The 19,553-nt window shown below is 54.2% G+C and overlaps 1 protein-coding gene across 1 annotated transcript in view; it reads right to left on the bottom strand.

The window, feature by feature from the left end:
• Positions 1-19,553, bottom strand: part of ABCB7 (ATP binding cassette subfamily B member 7) — a 68,154-nt gene that overhangs the window by 7,580 nt on the left and 41,021 nt on the right. Inside the window, exons 5-14 of the mRNA XM_029067283.2 lie at positions 11,790-11,922; positions 10,154-10,422; positions 8,750-8,838; positions 8,563-8,650; positions 7,549-7,723; positions 6,010-6,167; positions 5,282-5,445; positions 4,974-5,103; positions 4,232-4,403; positions 346-449 (exon numbers count right to left, since the gene is read on the bottom strand). Coding sequence (XP_028923116.1) covers positions 346-449; positions 4,232-4,403; positions 4,974-5,103; positions 5,282-5,445; positions 6,010-6,167; positions 7,549-7,723; positions 8,563-8,650; positions 8,750-8,838; positions 10,154-10,422; positions 11,790-11,922 — 1,482 coding nt within the window. The remainder of the gene's footprint in view (positions 1-345; positions 450-4,231; positions 4,404-4,973; positions 5,104-5,281; positions 5,446-6,009; positions 6,168-7,548; positions 7,724-8,562; positions 8,651-8,749; positions 8,839-10,153; positions 10,423-11,789; positions 11,923-19,553) is intronic.

Below are 19,553 nucleotides of genomic sequence, written 5' to 3'. Positions count from 1 at the left end.
AGCCCTCCCCGTGACACGAACGCAAATCGACGGCGGCGCCGTGAGCCTGACTCGCTCCTGCAGCGGGCGGCTCCACGCGGGGCGGGAGGCGGGCGTCACCCTCATCGACGCGATTCTTTTAACGCGAGCGGGGCGGACCAGAGCCCCCCCCGCCCCCGTCGGTGGGGCGGCCGACTCCGGCTGCCGGGCGACGGGGGCGGGTGTGGTTCGGTGCCCCGCGACGGTCTCGCCGTCGACCCTCGCTCTCGGGGGCGGGGAGCCGATCCCGTTCCCAGCCGCCCCGGCGGGGGGAGAACCGTTTAGCATAAGGGAGCGGAGGAGGGTTCTGAACGCCGACGGGCTTACCTCTTCCGTAATAGAGTCCAGGGACGACGTGGCCTCGTCGTAGAGGATGATGGGCGGGTCTTTCAGAATGGCCCTGGCGATGGCGACCCTCTGCTTCTCTCCTCCTGGGGCAGAGACAAGGATTCGGCCTTGGCGTTTAAAACGGGCCACGGTAAAGCCCCGCTCGCCGGCCGGCCCGTTTCCGTTGGTCCTCGCCCGGGGAGGGTCCGACAATTCACCCTCCCCGGCCCGCAGGCTGTAATGGTCTCAACCCAACGAAGCCATTCGGTCTTACGGCTCACAGTGTGGAAAGCCAGGCCAAAGAGAGGGGAATCTCAGGTGGCGTTTTTAGTTTTGGACACAGGAAAAGGGACAGAGGAGGCGCTGCCCTTCCCGTCTGCTTCCCCACTCGACTTTTTAGGCTCTCGCCTTTCTTCTTTCCGGTGCTTTTTTTCTCTTTATGGCATCTGTTAAGCGCTTACTATGTGGTAGGCACTGTACTGAGCGCTGGGTAACAATAATGGTGGTATTCGTTAAGCACTTACTATGTGCCAAGCACTGTTCTGAGCGCTGGGGGAGATACAAGGTCATCAGGTTGTCCCACGTGGGGCTCACGGGCTTAATCCCCCATTCTGCAGATGAGGGAACCGAGGCACAGAGAAGTGAAGTGACTGGCCCCAAGTCACACGGCTGACAGGTGGAGGAGCCGGGATTAGAATCCACGACCTCTGACTCCCAAGCCCGGGCCCTTTCCCCTGAGTCACGCAAAGCTAGACAGAGTCCACGTCCAGGAGAAGTGTCCCATCTAGGGCTCACCGTCTCAATTCCCATTTTGCAGATGAGGTGACCAAAGCACTGAGAAGTGAAGTGACTTGCCCGAGGTCACGCCGCAGACAAGTGGCGGAGCCGGGATTGGAATCCAGGTTCTTCTGACTCCCGGGCCCGTGCTCTATCCTCTAGGCTTACGCCGCCCTTTGAGGGCGGGGAACGTGCCTGCTGTGTGTGACTCTCCCAGGCGCGGAGTATGGTGCTCCGCACACAGTGAGCACTCAATAAATCCCATTGATCGACTGACCGATCGAGTCCCGCGAGGCTCTGGATCTTCTGGTGCATTTTCAAGCGTCCTAAATGTAGTTCAGGCTAAGCGCTCGAGTGGCTAAGGCTGTCTCCATCCTGACACTCCATTTTTTCCCCATCCATATTCCCCCTCATAAGAAACCGACCAGAGTTCACAGCCCAACGGTTCGGAAATTCGGGACCTCCGACGAAGAGAATCAAGAAGGGGGTTTTCTGAAATCCTGGGGGGGGGGGGGGGGGGGGGTTACCGCTGGCGGGGGGAGAGGCCGGGGAAGGGTCGGCGCTGGCGACGCGCTCTCCGCAACCAATGCCTGCTGCAGAGATTCGAGTGGTTTTCCTCACCGGTCGCTGTACCGTTTCCGATCCCGACAACTCGGGAGGCCCGCTCTCCTACCGGCCCCCGCGATACGCCCGCAGAACCGTTCCCAGTCCCCAGACGGACACCTCTGATCTCTATCAATCACCCGATCGTATTTACTGAATGCCCTGGAACGCCCTCCCTCCTCTTAGCGGAGAGATGACTGCTCTCCCCCACTTCGAGGCCTTATTCGAAGGCCCGTCTTCTCCAAGAAGCCTTCCCTAAGCTCTCCTCTCCTCTCCTCGACTCCCTTCTGCGTCGCTCCGACTTCTCTAGCAGCATGGCCTAGTGGACAGGAGCACGGGCCTGGGGGTCGGAAGATCGAGGGCTCTAATCCCGGTTCGTATACATCCCGGCGATCAGTATAGTCCCCGGCACGGAGTAAGTGCTTAACAGATACCATAATTAATACCATTGTTATACAAGCAAATAGGGATGGACACGGTCCCTGTCCCCCGTGGGGCTTCCAGTCTCAATCCCCATTTTGCAGACGAGGGAACCGAGGCCCAGGGAAGTGAAGCGACTCGCCCAAGGGCACAGAGCAGACAAGTGGCAGAGCCGGCAGTAGAATCCATGACCTTCCGGATCCTTCCCGAACGGTTCCTCGGGAGTAGGTGGAGCCCTGCGGTTCCACCGATTTAAGTGGGCTGAAATAATAATAATAATATTGACAACCATCACTGTGATATTTGTTAAGTGCTTTCTAGGTGCCAACCACTGTACCGAGCACTGGCGTAGATACAAGGTAATTGGGTCCCGCATGGGGTTCGCCGTCTAAGTAGGAGGGATGCCGGGGATTGTACTATCATTTTAATAATAATAATAATAATAATAATGCCATTTAAGCACTTCTATGTGCCAGGCACTGTTCTAAGCACTGGGGTGGATACAAGCAAATGGAGTTGGATCCAGTCCTTGTCCCACATGGGGCTCACAGTCTTAATCCCCATTTTACAGATGAGATAACTGAGGCCCAGAGAAGTGAACCGACTTGCCCAAGGTCACACGGCAGAGCCGGAACTGGAACCCATGACCTTCCGACTCCAGGGCCTGCGCTCTCTCCTCTACACCACGCTGCTGATGAGGGAACTGAGGCACAGAGAAGTGAAGTGATTAGCGCAAAGTCGCGGAGCAGGCAAAACACATATCCTCTGCCTCCCAGGCCCGGGCTCTTTCCACTAGGCCGTACTCCTTTTAACTGGCCGGTCCCGGTCTTCTGGCTAGTGGAAAGGGCTGGGGTCTAGCCCGGTTTGGCGAGGGCGCACGAACGTGGAAGAGGGGCGCTCAAATCTGACTCTACGCCCCTCCGCTGGACCACCGCTCCTTCTTCGATTTCACTCCGCATCACCCCCCAGGCCTAACTCCCCCTTCCACGGGAAGCAGTGTGGCCACGGGAAGCCGCGTGGCCTAGCGGGAAGCGGCCGGGCCTGGGAGGCAGGAGGGCCCGGGTTCCAATCCTGCCTCCGCCGCCTGTGTCTGCCGGGTGACCTCGGCCAAGTCACTTCACTTCTCTACGCCTCAGTTACCTCGACTGCAAAACGGGGACGGAGACTGCGGCCCCACCGGGGACAGGGACCGCGTCCAACCCGATTTGCCTGTATCCACTCCGGTGGTTAGCACAGTGCCCGGCACACAGTAGGTGCTTAACAAATGCCATCCTAACACCACCACAACCGATAACGATGACGACGACGATATCTTCCCCTCCCAAATGAATATCACTGCGTCCCACCCCTCTGCGTGGACAATGCGTCTACTGACTGAGCACCTACCAATGACCGCCCATTAAGCAGCCAAGGGCACCTGCCGCTAAAAGTGGACTAGAGGATGGAGCCCGGGCCTGGGCGTCGGAAGGACCTGGGTTCCGATCCCGGCTCGGCCACCTACCTGCTGTGTGACCTCCGGCAAGTCGCTTCACTTCTCTACGCCTCGGCTACCTCCTCTGTAAAATGGGGATTGAGACTGTGAGCCCTGTTGGGGACACGGGCTGTGTCCCACCTGACTACTTTGTATCTCCAGCCGTTAGAACAGTGGCTGGCACACAGGGAGCGCTCAACGAACACCATAAAAAAATATAAATCAATAAACAGCGCAAGAAAAGACCGGAAAGTCAGTCTGCACAGTCCGGACGAGCGGACACAGTTGACTTTACCGAACCCCGTGCTACTTCTGAACCCCGCCCTTTTTAAAAATTTTTCAAATGGCATTTGCTAAGCGCTCGCTACGTGCCAGGCGCCGTTCTAAGCACAGGCTGATCAGGTTGGACACGATCCCCGTCTCACAGGGGGCTCGCCGTCTTAATCCCCGTTCGACAGATGAGGTGACCGAGGCCCAGTGCGGTGACTCGGCCCCACAGCGGACGGGCGGCAGAGCGGGACTGGAACCCGGGCTCTACCAGCCAGGTCAGAGTGGGGCGTGAAGGGGGAGGGCAGAGGCGGGGAAGCGGAGACAGCTCCTCAGGAACACCATTACCCGAAAGCTTGAGGCCTCTTTCTCCGACCTGGGTGTTGTAACCGTGGGGCATCCGGAGGATGGCGTCGTGGATCCCAGCCAGCTTTGCCACGGCATAGACGTTTTCGGGGGCGGCACTGATGTTCCCGTACAGGAGATTGTAGTAGATGGTGTTGTGGAAGAGAACGGCGTCCTGGGGCAGATGCAGAGGAAAGACCTTTCAGCGGCGTCTCGGGTTTGGCGTCTCTGTTAATACTCGAGTTGTTTATTTAACCGGAATCCGTCCCCCACGGGGTTCCTGGAATGTCACAGGGCTCGCTTTAATTCCCGCTCTGTCCTTGGGACGTCCCTTGCGGGATTCCCATCCGATGGACGAGGACCACGAGACCCAGGGACGTTAAGAAGCAGCGTAGCCTAGTGGATATAATCCCCACTCTGCCACTCGTCTGCTGTGTGACCTCGGCCAAGTCACTCTGCTTCCCTACGCCCCAGTTCCTCCTCTGTGATAATACTAATAAAGGTATTTGTTAAGCGCTTACTATGTGCCAAACACTGTTCTAAGCGCCAGGGTAGGTACAAGGGTATCAGGTTGTCCCACGTGGGGCTCACAGTCTTCCTCCTCATTTTACAGATGAGCTAACTGAGGCACAGAGAAGTGAGGTGGCTTGCCCAAAGTCACACAGCTGACAAACGGCGGAGCCGGGATTAGGACCCACGACCCCTGACTCTGCTCTAAGCGCTGAGCACTGTTCGGACACTGTACCTGAGGGACCACGCCCACGGCTTTCCTTAAGCTCTCCAGGCTGACGTCTTGAATGTTTTGGCCGGCGATATAGATGCTTCCCTGCTGGGGCTCATAGAAGCGAAATAATAACCTCACGATCGTGCTTTTCCTGAAATTGGGAGAGAGGACAAGAGGGGGAAACAAACAAAGGTGAGCTTAGAGGCGACTGACAGGCGCCTCTCAGACCACCGTGATGATGTCGCGACCAGGGTGGGGGGAAAACACATCACGTTGGGAAAGGTCAATCGACGATGCAGAATTTCATAAAAAAAAACGTGGTTACCCACCCTGACCCACTACCTCCTACGATGGCCACTTTCTTTCCCGCGGGGACTTCGAAAGAAATTCCACTAAGGACTCTCTGTCCCTCGAGGTATTCAAAATGCACATTATCAAAGGCGACGGTAGCTGTCTGCGGTGTGATCTGAAGGGGAGCTGCCATCACTCTGTCCTGGTGGCGGAAAGGAGAAGAATTGCCACTTCACACATTGCCCAGAGCGGAGCTTTCCTGGCCATTTCCTAAGTCACCCGGAGACGGTGGAAAACGAAGCTAAAATGGATGGGGCTGTTGGAACCACGCCGTTTCTGTTTCCTCTTCTTTTTTCGAAAGACTCGACTCCACCCTACCACCCGCCGCCCCACCCCTCGGCGCTACTGGCACACAACGATCCTTCGGATGCTTCGCTCTCTAAGCGCCCTTTCCGTTTCACATCTCAAATTCTGCATCACTGATTACAAACGAAAGGTAAAAAAAAAATAAGGGCAAGATACAAATCCCCAGGGGGAGCAGAAATCGCCCAAGGCCTCCTCGGTAGGTGATCCCTTTCGCCGCAAAAAGGCCCTCAGAGGTAAGGAGCAACGAGACTATCGAGTTGTGGACAGAATCCGGGGCGGGGCGTTCCCCGGGAGGATGAAATCCGCTAACTCGGGGAAGGCTGGGGGAGAATGAACGGTCCCAAGGACGATCCCGGTCCCCTGAATCCGACCCGGAACTTATTTTTCAGACGGGACTTACTTTAATTTGGGTGTCCACCTTGAGCAGGGTGAACAGAGTGTTCATATCTATGAGCGCCTGCCTCGTCTCCCTGTACACGGTTCCCAGGAAATTGAGGGGGAGAGAAAGCTGAAATAGCAGCCCGTTCACCATGACCAGGTCTCCGACCGTCAGAGAACCTTGAAAACACAAAGCGGAGACGACGAGCAGAGGATCTAAGCGGCAGCCAAACTCGCCCGGTACAGACAGCTTAATGTTCACTATTCCTTTTCGGATTCCGATTCCTCCCCACCCCGGGACAGGAACCGCGCTAATTCCCACCCGCGGGATCTCTCCCGGGGCTCAGTTCCGTTCTCTACAACCAGTCGGCACTTCGTAAATTCTACCGTTACAACTCTGTTCGGGGGGAGTCGCGTCAACAAACTGCCGGAGAGAACTGAGAGCGTCTGAGGCGTGCGATCTGACCGGTGTAACCGATCGATCGTATTTATTGAGCGCTTGGGAGTGTCCGATATAACAGAATGGGCAGGCACGCTCTCCGCTCGCAGCGAGCTTAAAGTCTACAGTAGAACCGCTTGTCTGTTGCCAAGCGGAGGGGAAAAGAGAAATTCCACTCTCCGCCTCACTCGAAAGGCACCCCTGAATATCCCGGTAGTTGGTATTTGTTAAGCGCTTACCATGTGCGCAGCACCGTTCTAAGCGCTGGGGTAGATACAGGGGAATCAGGTGGTCCCACGTGAGGCTCACGGTTAATCCCCATTTTACGGATGAGGTAACTGAGGCACAGGGAAGTGAAGTGACTCGCCCGCAGTCACACAGCTGACAAGTGGCAGAGCCGGGAGTCGAACTCGTGACCTCCGACTCCGAAGCCCAGGCTCTTTCCACTGAGCCACGGAGTTGGCTCTAAAATGGGGAGGAGAAACCGTCCTCCCAAAACCTAACGCCCATTCCAAATTGGGGGGTGGGGGAGGGTCAGAGGTAGCAAGGGCAGGCCCCCATTTCCAGTCCTGGGCGCTGCCCGCTGAGTCGCCCCACCTCCAAGGCTCCAAACGAGTTCGAAACACCCGGTGCCGACCCCGGGATCCCGGCGGTCTGGAACTCAATGGGGCCGACTCTAGGCTAGGGATCGACCAACTTCCAGGGGTGGGGAAGAGGCGCCACAGTAGCAGAACAGTGGACACAGCACGGGCCGGGAGTCGGAAGGTCACGGGTTCTAATCCCGGCTCCGCCGCTTATCTTCTGCGTGACCTTGGGCCGGTCCCTTCACTTCTCTGGGCCTCGGGTACCTCACCTGTAATTTGGGGATTGAGCCTGGGAGCCCCACGTGGGACGGGGGCTGTGTCCAACCCCATCTGCTTGGTACAGCGCCCGGCACATAGTAAGCGCTTAACGGACACCACGATTATTACCAAGGAAACATAATCGGACGAGGACGGTCTAAGCTCTTTACTGAAAGTGATCAAAACCGGGGGTTGATCTTCCCCATCCGCTCACTTTTTCCTTAAAGTCAAAGCAGAACGGCCTTTGAATTTAAGATATAATCAATCACCGATCCATTACCCGCTACGATTCCCTGGCTGGCCAGCACCATGATGGCGGTCAGGCCGACGCTGAAGATGGCATTCTGTCCGAAGTTCAGCATAGCCAGGGTGGAGGTAGTCTTCAGGGAGGCGGATTCGTAAGTTTTCAAAAATCCATCGTACCGCTGGGCTTCGTACTTTTCATTATTAAAGTACTGTAGGACACAAGGACGGGAACGAGACGCGAATCCGCACGCGACGTACTTAAAGAACCATTTCCGGGATCGACACGCACGTTCCCCGGAAAGCGGCTGAGCGGGCCCAATCCCCCGGTTTTCAAGATCTGACTCCACCGCTTCCCGGCCGGTCTGATGCTCCGTGCCCATCTCCATCGGTCACTCGCTGAACGTCCGCCCCTTGAAACTGGGCCTCTCCCTCTAGACCGTACGGCCTCCGCGGGCAGGGAGCGCGTCTACCAACTCCGTCCCGCCACACTCTCCGTGCGCCCGCTAAGCGTTCAATAAATACGGCTGAGTGATTGATTTACCGAGCCCCTGCTGAGTGCCAGGCACACGGTGCTAAGAGACGGGGAGAGCACAGCGGTACTGTAACAGAAAGTCGTCGGGCGGCCACATGCCTAGGGCGGGAACTTGGAAGCCGCCGGAGGAAGACCCGGACGGCGGTTCGCTCCTGGGCTTCGAGACTTGACCTGAGAGTCAGAAGATGATCTGCCTCAAGCAGCGTGGCCTAGTGGATAGAGCACGGGCCTAGGAGTCAGAAGGACCTGGCTGCTAATCCCGGCTCTGCCGCCTGTCTGCTCTGGGCCCTTGGGCAAGTCAATTTCACTTCCTCTGTGCCTCAGTTGCCTCATCTGTAATATAGGCAGTAGGAGTGTGGGCCCCAAGCGGGACAGGGACCGTTTCCAACCCGATTCGCTTGCATCCACCCCAGCGCTTAGCAGGGCGCCTGGAACATAGTAAGCCCTTAACCAATACCACATTTATTGATGGTTATCATCAGTAGCAGCAGCCGTACTGACAGGCGGACAGCTCACCTTCACAGTTTCGTAGTTCAGCAGTGAGTCTATGGCGGCGTTGCCGGCGTCGTTATCGGCCTTGTTCATTTCTATTCTGAATCTCGTTCTGAAAAAAGCCGAGATTGACCCGCCGTGACACGGCGGCCCCGGCCTCGGGAGGCGAAGTCGCGCCCGAAGCCTCCCCGGCCCCGAGGGGGTGCCTTACCTCCACTGGGTAACTGCCACTGTGAAGGCGGTGTACGCTCCCAGCGTTCCTAGGGTTACGAAGGCAAACTGGGCCCCACATTTGTAATACTGGGGAGGGGGAGGAAAAACAAGACAGTCAGCGTTTCGTCTGGACGGCCGACACCCCGGCATTTTAGGCCTGCGGTCCTTAAACCGCGTCTTTGAATAAAAAAAAAGATGCAGGCTAGAAGAGGGATAATTAAGGGTTGAGTCGGGAGCCCGGGGACAACGTGAAAATCCGCTCTAGGCCGCACAGAAGCCAAGTTCAAAGAACAAATCGGGAAAGTAGGATTTGAGAGGAAGACCGGTCCCGTAGACCGAAGAGCGACAAAAACCAACCGCAGAGAACGCTAACCTGAGACATTATTTCCCGCGAAAGAGGCCCGGCGAAAAGAAATGACTTCATTTCGGACACAAAAACGTGGTGGAGAGCGAACTCTCTGAAAACCAGTAATCCAAACTGACCAGTGCCCTGATCGTGGCTAATCAGGATAATCCAGAAAAAACAGAAGTCGGGAGAAACCGCTAAACCGGGGCCCACACCTGCCGGAGAGACCGATCCAATTTTGCCCGGCTTCCGGAACTTTCAATTCCCTGAACTCATCTCGGTCCCAGTTGGTTTGAATAGTTAGCTTCTTACTAATGTTCAATAATGATGACTCCTCTAGAGTTTGTTGGACGATTTCTCTGCGCCAAAGCTACGACGCCGATCGTTGCGGGAGAGATAAATCGGCCAGGAGGGAGACTCCTATCCCACGCGGGCTCCCGATTTAAGAGGTGGGGAGAGCAGATGTCTCCCCGTTTTCCAGATGAGGACACTGAGGTTTAGGCAGGTTAAGCGACTCGCCCGTGTTTCCTCGGCAGGTGAGGGACAGAGCCGGGATCGGATCCGGCTCCCGAGTCCCAGCCTCCCCGTGATCTTTCCACTCCGCAGCGACAGCCCCCCGCCCCTTATCGTTCACCTAACTTTGCTTTCGCATCCTCCCAAGGTAACAGCATGGCGTAGTGGAGAGAGCCCGGGGTCTAGGAGTCAGGAGGTCCCGGGTTCTAATCCCGGCTCCACCACTTGTCTGCTGCGTGGCCTGGGGCGAGTCACTTCGCTGGGCCTCAGTTACCTCGTCTGTAAAACGGGGATCGAGACGGTGAACCCCCACGTGGGACAGGGACTGCGTCCAACTCGATTTGCTTGTATCCACCCCAGTGCTCTCGACGGTGCTCGGCACGTACTAAGCGCCCGATAAATACCACAGCTATTATTATTGTTAATCGGCAAGCAGAACTTCGAAAATTAAGTTGCCACTCGAGGGGAGTGCTTACAAAACAAAATAATAATCTTTGAAGGTGGGAACCGAAGCGCTTCAGGGAGAGATGATTACGTCCTTACCAAAATGCTGCTGACCAAAGCCACTTCAAACATGGTGGGACCCAGATTGAATACCAGAGCGCTCAGAACGAAACTGATTCCCCGGGTCCCTCGATCTATGGCTTTGGACAGAGCTCCGGTCTGCCGACTCAGGTGGAAGCCCAGGTCCAGGTTGTGGAGGTGGAGGAAGACATTCTTGGCTATCCTTCGGATGGAGTTTTGGGCTACTTTGCCGAACACGGCATTTCGGACTTCGTTAAACAGGGCGGCTCCAGCTCTGGAAACGCCATCTAGAAACGACGGGCAAAGGAAGGGAAAGGAAGGTGCTCTCGATAACTAGGTGAACCAACAGAAAATTATTCCCACTCCAGACGGGTCAAACGTCACAAGGAAATCAAGGGAAGCAGCGTGGCCTAGTGGAAAGACCCCGGGCTGGGAGTCGGAGCACCTGAGTTCTGATCCCGGCTCCGCCGCTTGTCTGCTGTGTGACCTTGGGCGAGTCATTTCACTTCTCTGGGCCTCATAAACCCCATGAACAGGGACTGCGACCAACCTGATAAATCTGTATCTATCCCAGCTCTTAGTAATAATTGTGGTGTTTGTTACGCGCTCACTAGGCGCCAGACGCCGCAGTGAGCCCTGGGGTGAGTACAAGCAAATAGGGTTGGACGCAGACCCTGTCCCATGTGGGGCGCACAATCTCAATCCCCATTTTACACATGAGGTAACTGAGGCCCAGAGGAAGGGAAGTGACTTGTCCAAGGTCACCTAGCAGAGAGGTTGGTACAGTGCCTGGCACATAGTAAGTGTTTAACAGGCACAATTTAAAAAAAACCCATCCCGGGCAAGTCCATATTGACACAGATTCCGATTCAACCACGGGCAATGCCGGATAATATCAGCCACCGCCTGTTTGCTTCTTCCATTTTGTTGTCCGTCTCCCCCCTTCTAGGCTCCCAGCCCGTTGCTGGGTAGGGCCTGTCTCTATCTGTTGCTGAACTGAACTTTCCAAGCGCGTAGTACAGTGCTCTGCACACAGTAAGCGCTCAATAAATACGACTGAATGAATCAATATCATTTAGACGATTTTAATCCGGTTTTGCTTTCCACACACAGACACAAATTCACTTCACTGGGAGGGAGCTTATGGCTACAGGCTATTTCCTGGAACTTAATAATGATATTAACAATAACAACAATATGGGCCAAGTACCTTCCCAAGCGCTGGGATTGATAGAAGATGATCAGGTTGGACACAGTCCTTGTCCCTCATGGGGCTCACAGTCTTGACCCCCATTTTACAGATGAGGTAACTGAGGCCCAGAGCAGCGAAGTGACTTGCCCGAGGTCACCCAGCAGACACGGGGCAGAGCCGGGATTTGAATGAGGCACTTAGGGAACTTGCCCCGTCCCGCTCTGTTCCGAAGTTGGGCTGATTCTCCTGAGGTCCCGGCACGCCGGGGTTGGATGTGTCAAGGACGGAGTGACGTGGCCCGCGCCCCCCTCCCCGCCCCCACCGCCCCCCCAGACCACAAAATAATGATAAACATCCAGAATGCTAAGTCGTGTCAGCAGTGAAAAGGTCATCGGCTCAGATAGGCTGAAACCTTCCCGAAGAAAGTCAACACCTGTCGACGGATTAAAGAATCCCACTTACAGCCAATCAGAACAGCTGTTGCCATGGTTGCGACTGTATTCGGTGCATCACTCAGGTTCAGCATGTTTCCCGACATCTGGTTGAGGTTGTCTACTGCATATTTAAACATGAAGGGAACCACTATATTCATGGCCTAAAAGCATAAAAACAGCAATTACCCATCATGTGCTAAAATGTTTATTTATCAAAGTACAAATATTTACCCTAAATTAGCACCCGTGATTATATTTGGTTATTAACCGCTTACTGACGGTGAAACGCTCTCTTGATTTACAGGGATAAGACACTTTCCGTCGGGAGACGCTTTCATCTCGGGGTTCACTCTGGCTCTCTTTTAGAATAGTCGCTCGCCGGCTGAGTAAACGGCTCACGGAGAAAACCCTTCAGGCTGCAGATCCGATAAAGCCACGGTACAACCGGAAAATTCAAAGCGGCCAGGGTCTCCCCGGCACAGGACTTACAAAACTAATGTGGTGGCTAACGATCACCGGGAATGATTTTCTTTGGGGTAAGGGGGAAAAAAAAATCGCCGGTCTCGACAGCTATCGAAATACCGACAGTAAACCGAGCGCTTGCACTCCAAATGTAAAAATAGGGTCGGGCTCATTTTCATGCACTCGAAGCAAACGCTCCGAACTCACAGGTCCCGGGACGGAAGAAGGCCTGAGAAGCTTGTATTTATTAGGAGGTGTACTGGCAGAAATTCAATTCACGCATACTGAGCTGAGCGCCCCTGAAAATCATCCTAAAAGGCTCAGGAAAACTGAAAAACCTAACTCTTGTTAGTGTTCCATTATTATGCCATTCACTTTTACTAAACATGAAGATTTTACTGCCAACAAATCCTAATTTTAGCTCCAAATGATGGAAGTTATAGAAATCTGTGAAAAATTTCTACCAATCAGGATTTCAAAGTACGGCGTATAAGTGTCTTAGCAACTGAGCAGGTGTTCAGACAATAAAATCACTAAACTATACGGAGGATGTTAAAACGCTTTTAAGAAATGGACGACTTTGTGTTGAATGTGCACTACGAGGTGAATGGTTTGAAACTTTCCGAACATCAAAATTTGGTGGAAAATCAGTTACTGATTTTCAACGCGTTGGTTTAGTTAGTTATTTCACTGTAGGCAGGGGAATTTACAGTGGCGCTTATCGCTGAAAAGCGGTGTGATCCGGTGGAAAGAGCAGAAGCCTGGAAGTCGCAGGACCCGGGTTCTAATTCTGCCTGACCCCTGGCAAGCCACTAAACTTGTCCGTGCCTCGCTTTCTCCCTCCCCATTAGCCCGACAGCCCCACGTGGGGCAGGGACCGTATCTAAACCGATCATCTTGGATCGACCCTTGTGTTCAGGAGACCGCGTGGCCAATAAGCACTTAAAAACCACAGTCGTTACTATTAATGATCCTCATTTCTGAGGCGTGTGTGAGGATGTGAATCGACCGATGGCATTTATTGAGCACTTCCTATGTGCAGGAGAGTCCCATACAACAGAATTGGTAGGCAGGTTTCTTGCCCACAAGGAGCTTACAGTCTGGGGGAGGAGACAAGCACTAAAATAAATTTAATTATCAATCAGTGGTATTTATTGAGGACTTACTATATGCAGAGCACTGCCTAAGTGCTTGGGACAACACAACAGAGTTGGTAGACGTGTCCCCCGGCCATATTTACCGGCTGGAGGGCTGAGGGTGGGGTGAATAGCAAGTGTTTAAAAAGTACAGATCCGAATAATGCAGAAAGGAGAGGGGACGGAAGAAATTAGGGCTCAGTTGGGGAAGGATTTTAATAAGTGTTTGAGAGTGGGGAGAGTGGCAGTCTGTTGTCTATGTACGGAGAAGCAGCACGGCTCAGTGGATAGAGCACGGGCCTGGGAGTCCAGAAGGTCATGGGTTCTAATCCCGGCTCTGCCGCGTCTGTTGGGTGACCTCGGGCAAGTCACTTCACTTCTCTGCGCCTCAGTTACCTCACCTGTTAAACGAGGAATAGAAGTGTGACGCCGATGTGGGACGGGGACCGTGTCCAACCGCACTTTAACCTACCCCCAGCGCCGAGAAGGCTGCTTGGAACACAGTAAGCGCTTAACAAGTAACGTCATTATTATGGCTACGTAAGGAAGGGAGTTCCAGGACAGAGGGAAGGTGTGGGCCGGGGCAGGCGTCGAGAGAAAGGTGAGAGTGAGGTTCAGTGAGTAGGCTGGCATTAGGGGAGCCAAGTGATTGAGCTGGGCTGTGGTGGGAGACCAGTGAGGTAAAGTAGGAGAGAGAGCGCTGAGTGAGATGGACAGGAAATCCTTGGAGGTTTTGGAGGAATAGCGGGACGTGTAAAGAACGATATTCTAGGAAAACAATCCAGGCAGCAGAGTGAAGTACAGACCGGAGAGGGGCGGCCGAGGCGGCGGGGAGGTCAGCGAGGAGGCCGATGCAGGGGTCGAGGCGAGATATACGACACGTGCGTGCGTGTCCGTTCTAGAGCTCCTCGTAGGGCCGCTTCGGCCCACAGGCTGGACTGGGCCCAGAGAAGGGCTGTGGGAAGCCGCGTCCTAGCTCAGGCTGGGGTGGCCCCGGGTCAACTGGAAGCCACGCGACCCTTCCCACTGCTCCTGTGCCGACGTGGGGCCCGTGAACCCCAGCGGCCGCCACGAAGGAGTTCACGGGTCCCCGGCGTGACCCCTTCTCCAAGGTGGGGTACATGTGACCGAGAGGAAAACGAGGTGTGGGGCCAGGTCCGAGCCCCTTACTCGTACGGCTTGTACCGAACCAAGCCTCGTGACGTCAGGGTGTTCAAGCGTGGCCGAGTGGACAGAGCCCGGGCCTGGGAGTCAGAAGGACCTGGATTCTAATCCCGGCCGCGCCACGGGTCTGCTGAGTCACCTTGGGCAAGTCACTTTACTTCTCTGGGCCTCAGTTACCTCATCTGTAAAATGGGGATCAAGACTGTGGGCCCCGCGTGGGACAGGGACCGTGTCCGACCCAATCTGTACCCACCCCAGGGCTCCGTATTAGTGCTTGGCTCATAAGAAGCACTTAGACAAATACCGTCATTACTATTATTATTAAGTCTAGGCCTGGTCTGAAATGAAACACTTTCATTTGAGATCGAGAAGCATGTCATTTGGTATTCAGCATGGAACATCCTCACCTGCCCCAGAGGTAACAGTATTTATTAAGTGCCTTCAATTTGCAAGGTATATGCATTAAGCCCTGGGGGGGGAAAACCCACAGATGAGAATGAGGCATGGTCTCCATCCCCCAAGTAGCTCACAACCCTAAAATAAGAGGTGGGGAAAGGGAAGAGAAGGAAGTTGTTATCTGACATATAAAGAAAGGTGAAAATATGGGAACACAAAAACAGTATAAGAGGAAAACAAAACATACGACAAGACTGAGGACAGAGAGGCAATGACTCTCCTCCCTTTAAAGCTTTATTGAAGGCCCACCTCCTCCAAGAGGCCTTCCCAGACTAAGCCTCGCTTTTCCTCCTCTCCCACTCCCTTCTGCGTCCCCCTGACTTGCGCCCTTTGCTCTTCCCCCGCTCCCAGCCCCACGGCACTTGCGTACATATCTGCAATCGTATTCATTTGTATGCATGTCTGCCTCCCCGTTCTACAAGCTACAGGCTATCCAGGCGCCCAAATATGATGTCCGTGCCTTAATCGTAGTCCTAAGCCTGGCCCCGCCACTTGTCTGCTCTTTGGCTTTGGGCAAGTCACTTCTCCGGGCGCCTCAGTTACCTCATCTGTAAAACGGGGATTAGGACTGTGAGCCCCACGCGGGACGGGGGACAGCGTCCAACCGATTTCCCTGTATCCACCCCAGCGCTTAGTACGGTGCCCGGTGCACCGTGAGCGCTTAACAGAAAAACACGGTAACGGATCTAAGGCTGACTCACGGTCGCGCGCTGATCTCGAACTATGGGTCGCAGGCTCTGACGACAGCCTATCTCGTGTTCCCGCCTGTCTTCTGGCAGGTGGCAATTCCGCCCAATGCCCCAATTCCTCAGGAACGTCCCTTTCCTGATTTCTCACATCCGCTCCACATGATCACAGATGCCCCCGCCCCCCCGACGGAGTCACCATTTCTACAGGGAAGACAAAGGTCCTCGGCACAGACCCCCGTCCGGCGGAGGGGTGGATAAGAACACTCAACCCTGCTGAAAGCGCCGAGGCCAGGAAACTAGCTCAGGTGCTAAAATCGCAGTAACGCCGCCGAGCCCCGACAGAGCTGCCGCGAGGAAGCCGGGACTCAACCGCCGCTTGACCCGGGGCAGCCTGGACTGCGCCGACCGAGCCCGGAGATCACCACTGGAGACCGTCCTTTCCTAACCGCCTGGGCGGACTGACAAGGGGCCCCCAAATAACCTCGACATTCCACTGGATGCTGCGGGTTTTCTCCTCAGAACGTTCTGGATTTCTCGGCCCAAGGCGCTTAAACAACCCGGTAATCCCAGCCCAGTGGGGATGGGTGAGCTGCTCGGGGGTGCCTTCTCCGCCAGCCCTACGGCGCTAAATCGCTACCAACGTCTCTGTTCTGTTCACTTGTCGAAACGTCAACGGTTGGCGGGGGGGAAGAAACAGTTAGGGGAAAAAACGATAAGGAAAAAAACTTGCCTCATCTCCTCCCCGCCGTGACTAGGGAACACGGATAAACATCTTTGGCTGAGGCAGCGTCTGGGTGAAGAGATAAGCCTCACTCGAGGCCCTTAAAGCCAATGGATTCACGCTCCCTGAGTCTGCTTGGGAAACCATGCTCTTAGGGCTGTCGAGCACATTTAAGAAAGGCGTCTCTCTTTCTCTCTCTCACACTCGCACAGAATCACCATGGCTTGCTCTCGCCTCTCGCCCGGCCGACCTCTTGCTCCCTTCCACCCTCCTACCGGGAACTGCCTTCCCTTCACAACTAGCAGCCCACTGCTCTCCGCCATTTCCTGAAAGCTCGATTCCTCCACCCCGATTAACCTCTCACCTCGCCACCCTCTTTCCCCACTTACCGCCGCTCCGGCACTCCTGTCACACAGCGCTGACACCTGCCTTGAACTCTATCCCTTCTTCTTCTCTGTAACTTCTTTTAATGTTTGTCTCCCCTGCTAGAGCGTAAGCTCTTCGAGGACACGGGTCACGTCTGCTGACGCTATTGTAGTCTCGCAAGTGCTGATTACAGTGCAAGAACAGAGTGGGCACTCGATAAATACTACTCATCTCCTCGCTGATCTACTACAGCCCAGCCCCACACGCTCCACTCCCTCGGAGCCAGCTTACTCGCTGTGCCCCAATCTCATCTATCATCTACCGACCCCTTTTCCGTGTCCTCTCTTTAGCCTGAACTTCCTCCCCCTGCACGTAATGATAATAATAATGATAAAATTACAATAATTACTGTATTTGTTTAGCGCTTACTATGTGCCAGGCACTGCACTAAGACGGATACAAGCAAATTGGTTTAGACACAGTCCCTGGGCCCACGTGGGGCTCACAGTCTCGATCCCCTTTTTACAGATGAGGTAAATGAGGCAAAAGGTGAGGTAAAGGAGGCGCACAAGTGAAGTGACTTGCCCAAGGTCACACAACAGGCAAGTGGCAGAGCCGGGATTAGAACCCAAGACCTTCTGACTCCCAGGCCCGGGCTCTATCCACTACGCCATGCTGCTTCTCTGCTTCACATCTGCCGAACCACCACTCTCTGCCTTGAAAGCGTTATTAAAGTCACACCTCCTCCAGGAGGTCCTCCCCGCTGAAGCTCCCTTTTTCACGGCTGGCTCTGCCTTCTGCGTCGTTTGCAAACTTAGATCTTGTGCCAATGGACATTTTATATTCACCCACCGCCTCACAACACTTAGGCGCAGATCTCGAAATTCTATATTCATTCATTCAATAGTATTTATTGAGCGCTTACTATGTGCAGAGCACTGTACTAAGCGCTTGGGATGAACAAGTCGGCAACAGATAGAGACGGTCCCTGCCGTTTGACGGGCTTACGGTCTGATCGGGGGAGACGGACAGACAAGAACAAATGACCTATTTATTCATATTAATGCCTATCTCCCCCTCCGGACTGTACGCTCATTATGAGCAGGGAACATGTCGGCTATTTCCGCTGTATCGCCCTCTTTCACGCGTGTAGCACAGTGCTCTGCCCATAGTAAGGGCTCAATAAATTGATATTGAAGGGCGGGTTCAATCACACTAACTCACACCTATTTGCGGTGCCTGCTTGAAGAAGGACCCCCTCTCAGGATCAAATTCACCCCGATCAAACTGGGCAGGTCAATACAAAACTCTGAATCCCGTCGGTGGATAGGAGCCTTGATCATCCCTGATCATCCGGACCCACTTGGCTGAAATCACTCTAGATGCCGGGGTAAGAGCAGGAGAAAATATATCTGTCTTTGAGAGGAAAATCCAGGAGGAAAAATACTCTGTGGAATAATACGCGTACTCTCTTTGGACCAAGGAATTGAGTTACGAATGCCCCTTTTTGATGCATTCGAACGCTGAGATTGTTTTTTCAGTTTCCAAGTTCAACAATCCTCACCCTGGTACAGCTGAGATATTAATATAAATAAATTAAATTACGGATACGTACAGAAGTGCCGTGGGGCCGGAGGAGGGGTGAATAAAGGATGGGAATCTCAGTGCAAGGGTGATGCGAAGGAGAGAGCAGAGGAAATGAGGGTTTAGTCGGGAAAGGACTCTTAGAGATGGCTTCAAATAAGGCTTTGAAGGTGGGGAACCCCTGTCAGTTTTGAGGAGGGAGGGAGGGAGTTCCAGGACAGAGGCAAGAAGTGGGTGCCATGGTAGACAAGTGGAGGTACAGTGAGTAGGTTGGCTTTAGAGGAGCGAAGAGCGCAAGCTGCGTTCTAGTAGGAGACTGGCAAGGTGAGGGTGGAAGGTGGCAAGGTGACCGAGTGCTTTAAAGCCGACGGTGAGGAATTTTTGTTCGAGGCGGAGTTGGACGGGCAACCACCGGAGTTTCCTGAGGAGCGGGGAGACACGGCCTGAACGTTTTCGTAGGAGAGTGATCCGGGCAGCAGGGTGAAAAGAAGTGGAGTGGGGAAGGACAGGAGGCTGGGAGGTCAGCAGACTGACGCAGTAATCCAGGCGGGATAGGATATGTGCTTGGATTTACGTGGTAAGAGTTTGGACGGAGAGGAAAGGCTGGATTTTAGCGACGTGAAGGTTGAACCGAAAGGATCTGACGACAGGCTGAATATGTGGGCTGAATGAGAGTGATGAGTTGAGGATAACACCAAGGTTAGGGGCTTGTGAGACAGGGAGGATGGGGTTGTCTACAGTGATGGGAAAGTCAAGGGGAAGACAGGGTTTGGGTTGGAATATGAGGAGTTCTGTTTCGGGACATATTGAGTTTGAGGTGTCGGCAGGCGTTCAGGTAGAGCTGCCCTGGAAGCAGGAAAAGCAGCACGGGCCTGGGACTCGGAAGGACTTGCCGTCTACTCCCGGCTCCACCACCTGTCTGCTGTGTGACCCTGGACAAGTCATTTAACCTCTCCGTGTCTCGGTTACCTCATCTGTATGATGAGGATTAAGACTGTGAGCCCCGTTAACATCTTGTGTACAGCCAGATTATCTTCTATCTGGCCCAGCACTTACCACAGTGCCTGGCACATAGTAAGCGCTTAGCAAATACCCCAGAAAAAAATGAGACTGCAGAGGAGGAGAGAGATGTAGATTTGGGAATCAGCTGCACAGAGATAGTAGTTGAAGCCAAAGGGGCGAATGTAGATTGTCACCCTGTAAATTAATTGGAG

Source organism: Ornithorhynchus anatinus, chromosome 6 (assembly GCF_004115215.2).
Source record: "Ornithorhynchus anatinus isolate Pmale09 chromosome 6, mOrnAna1.pri.v4, whole genome shotgun sequence".
NCBI lineage: Eukaryota > Metazoa > Chordata > Mammalia > Monotremata > Ornithorhynchidae > Ornithorhynchus > Ornithorhynchus anatinus.
Note: the sequence above shows the minus strand (reverse complement) of the source record. Positions and strands in the feature narration are given on the sequence as shown.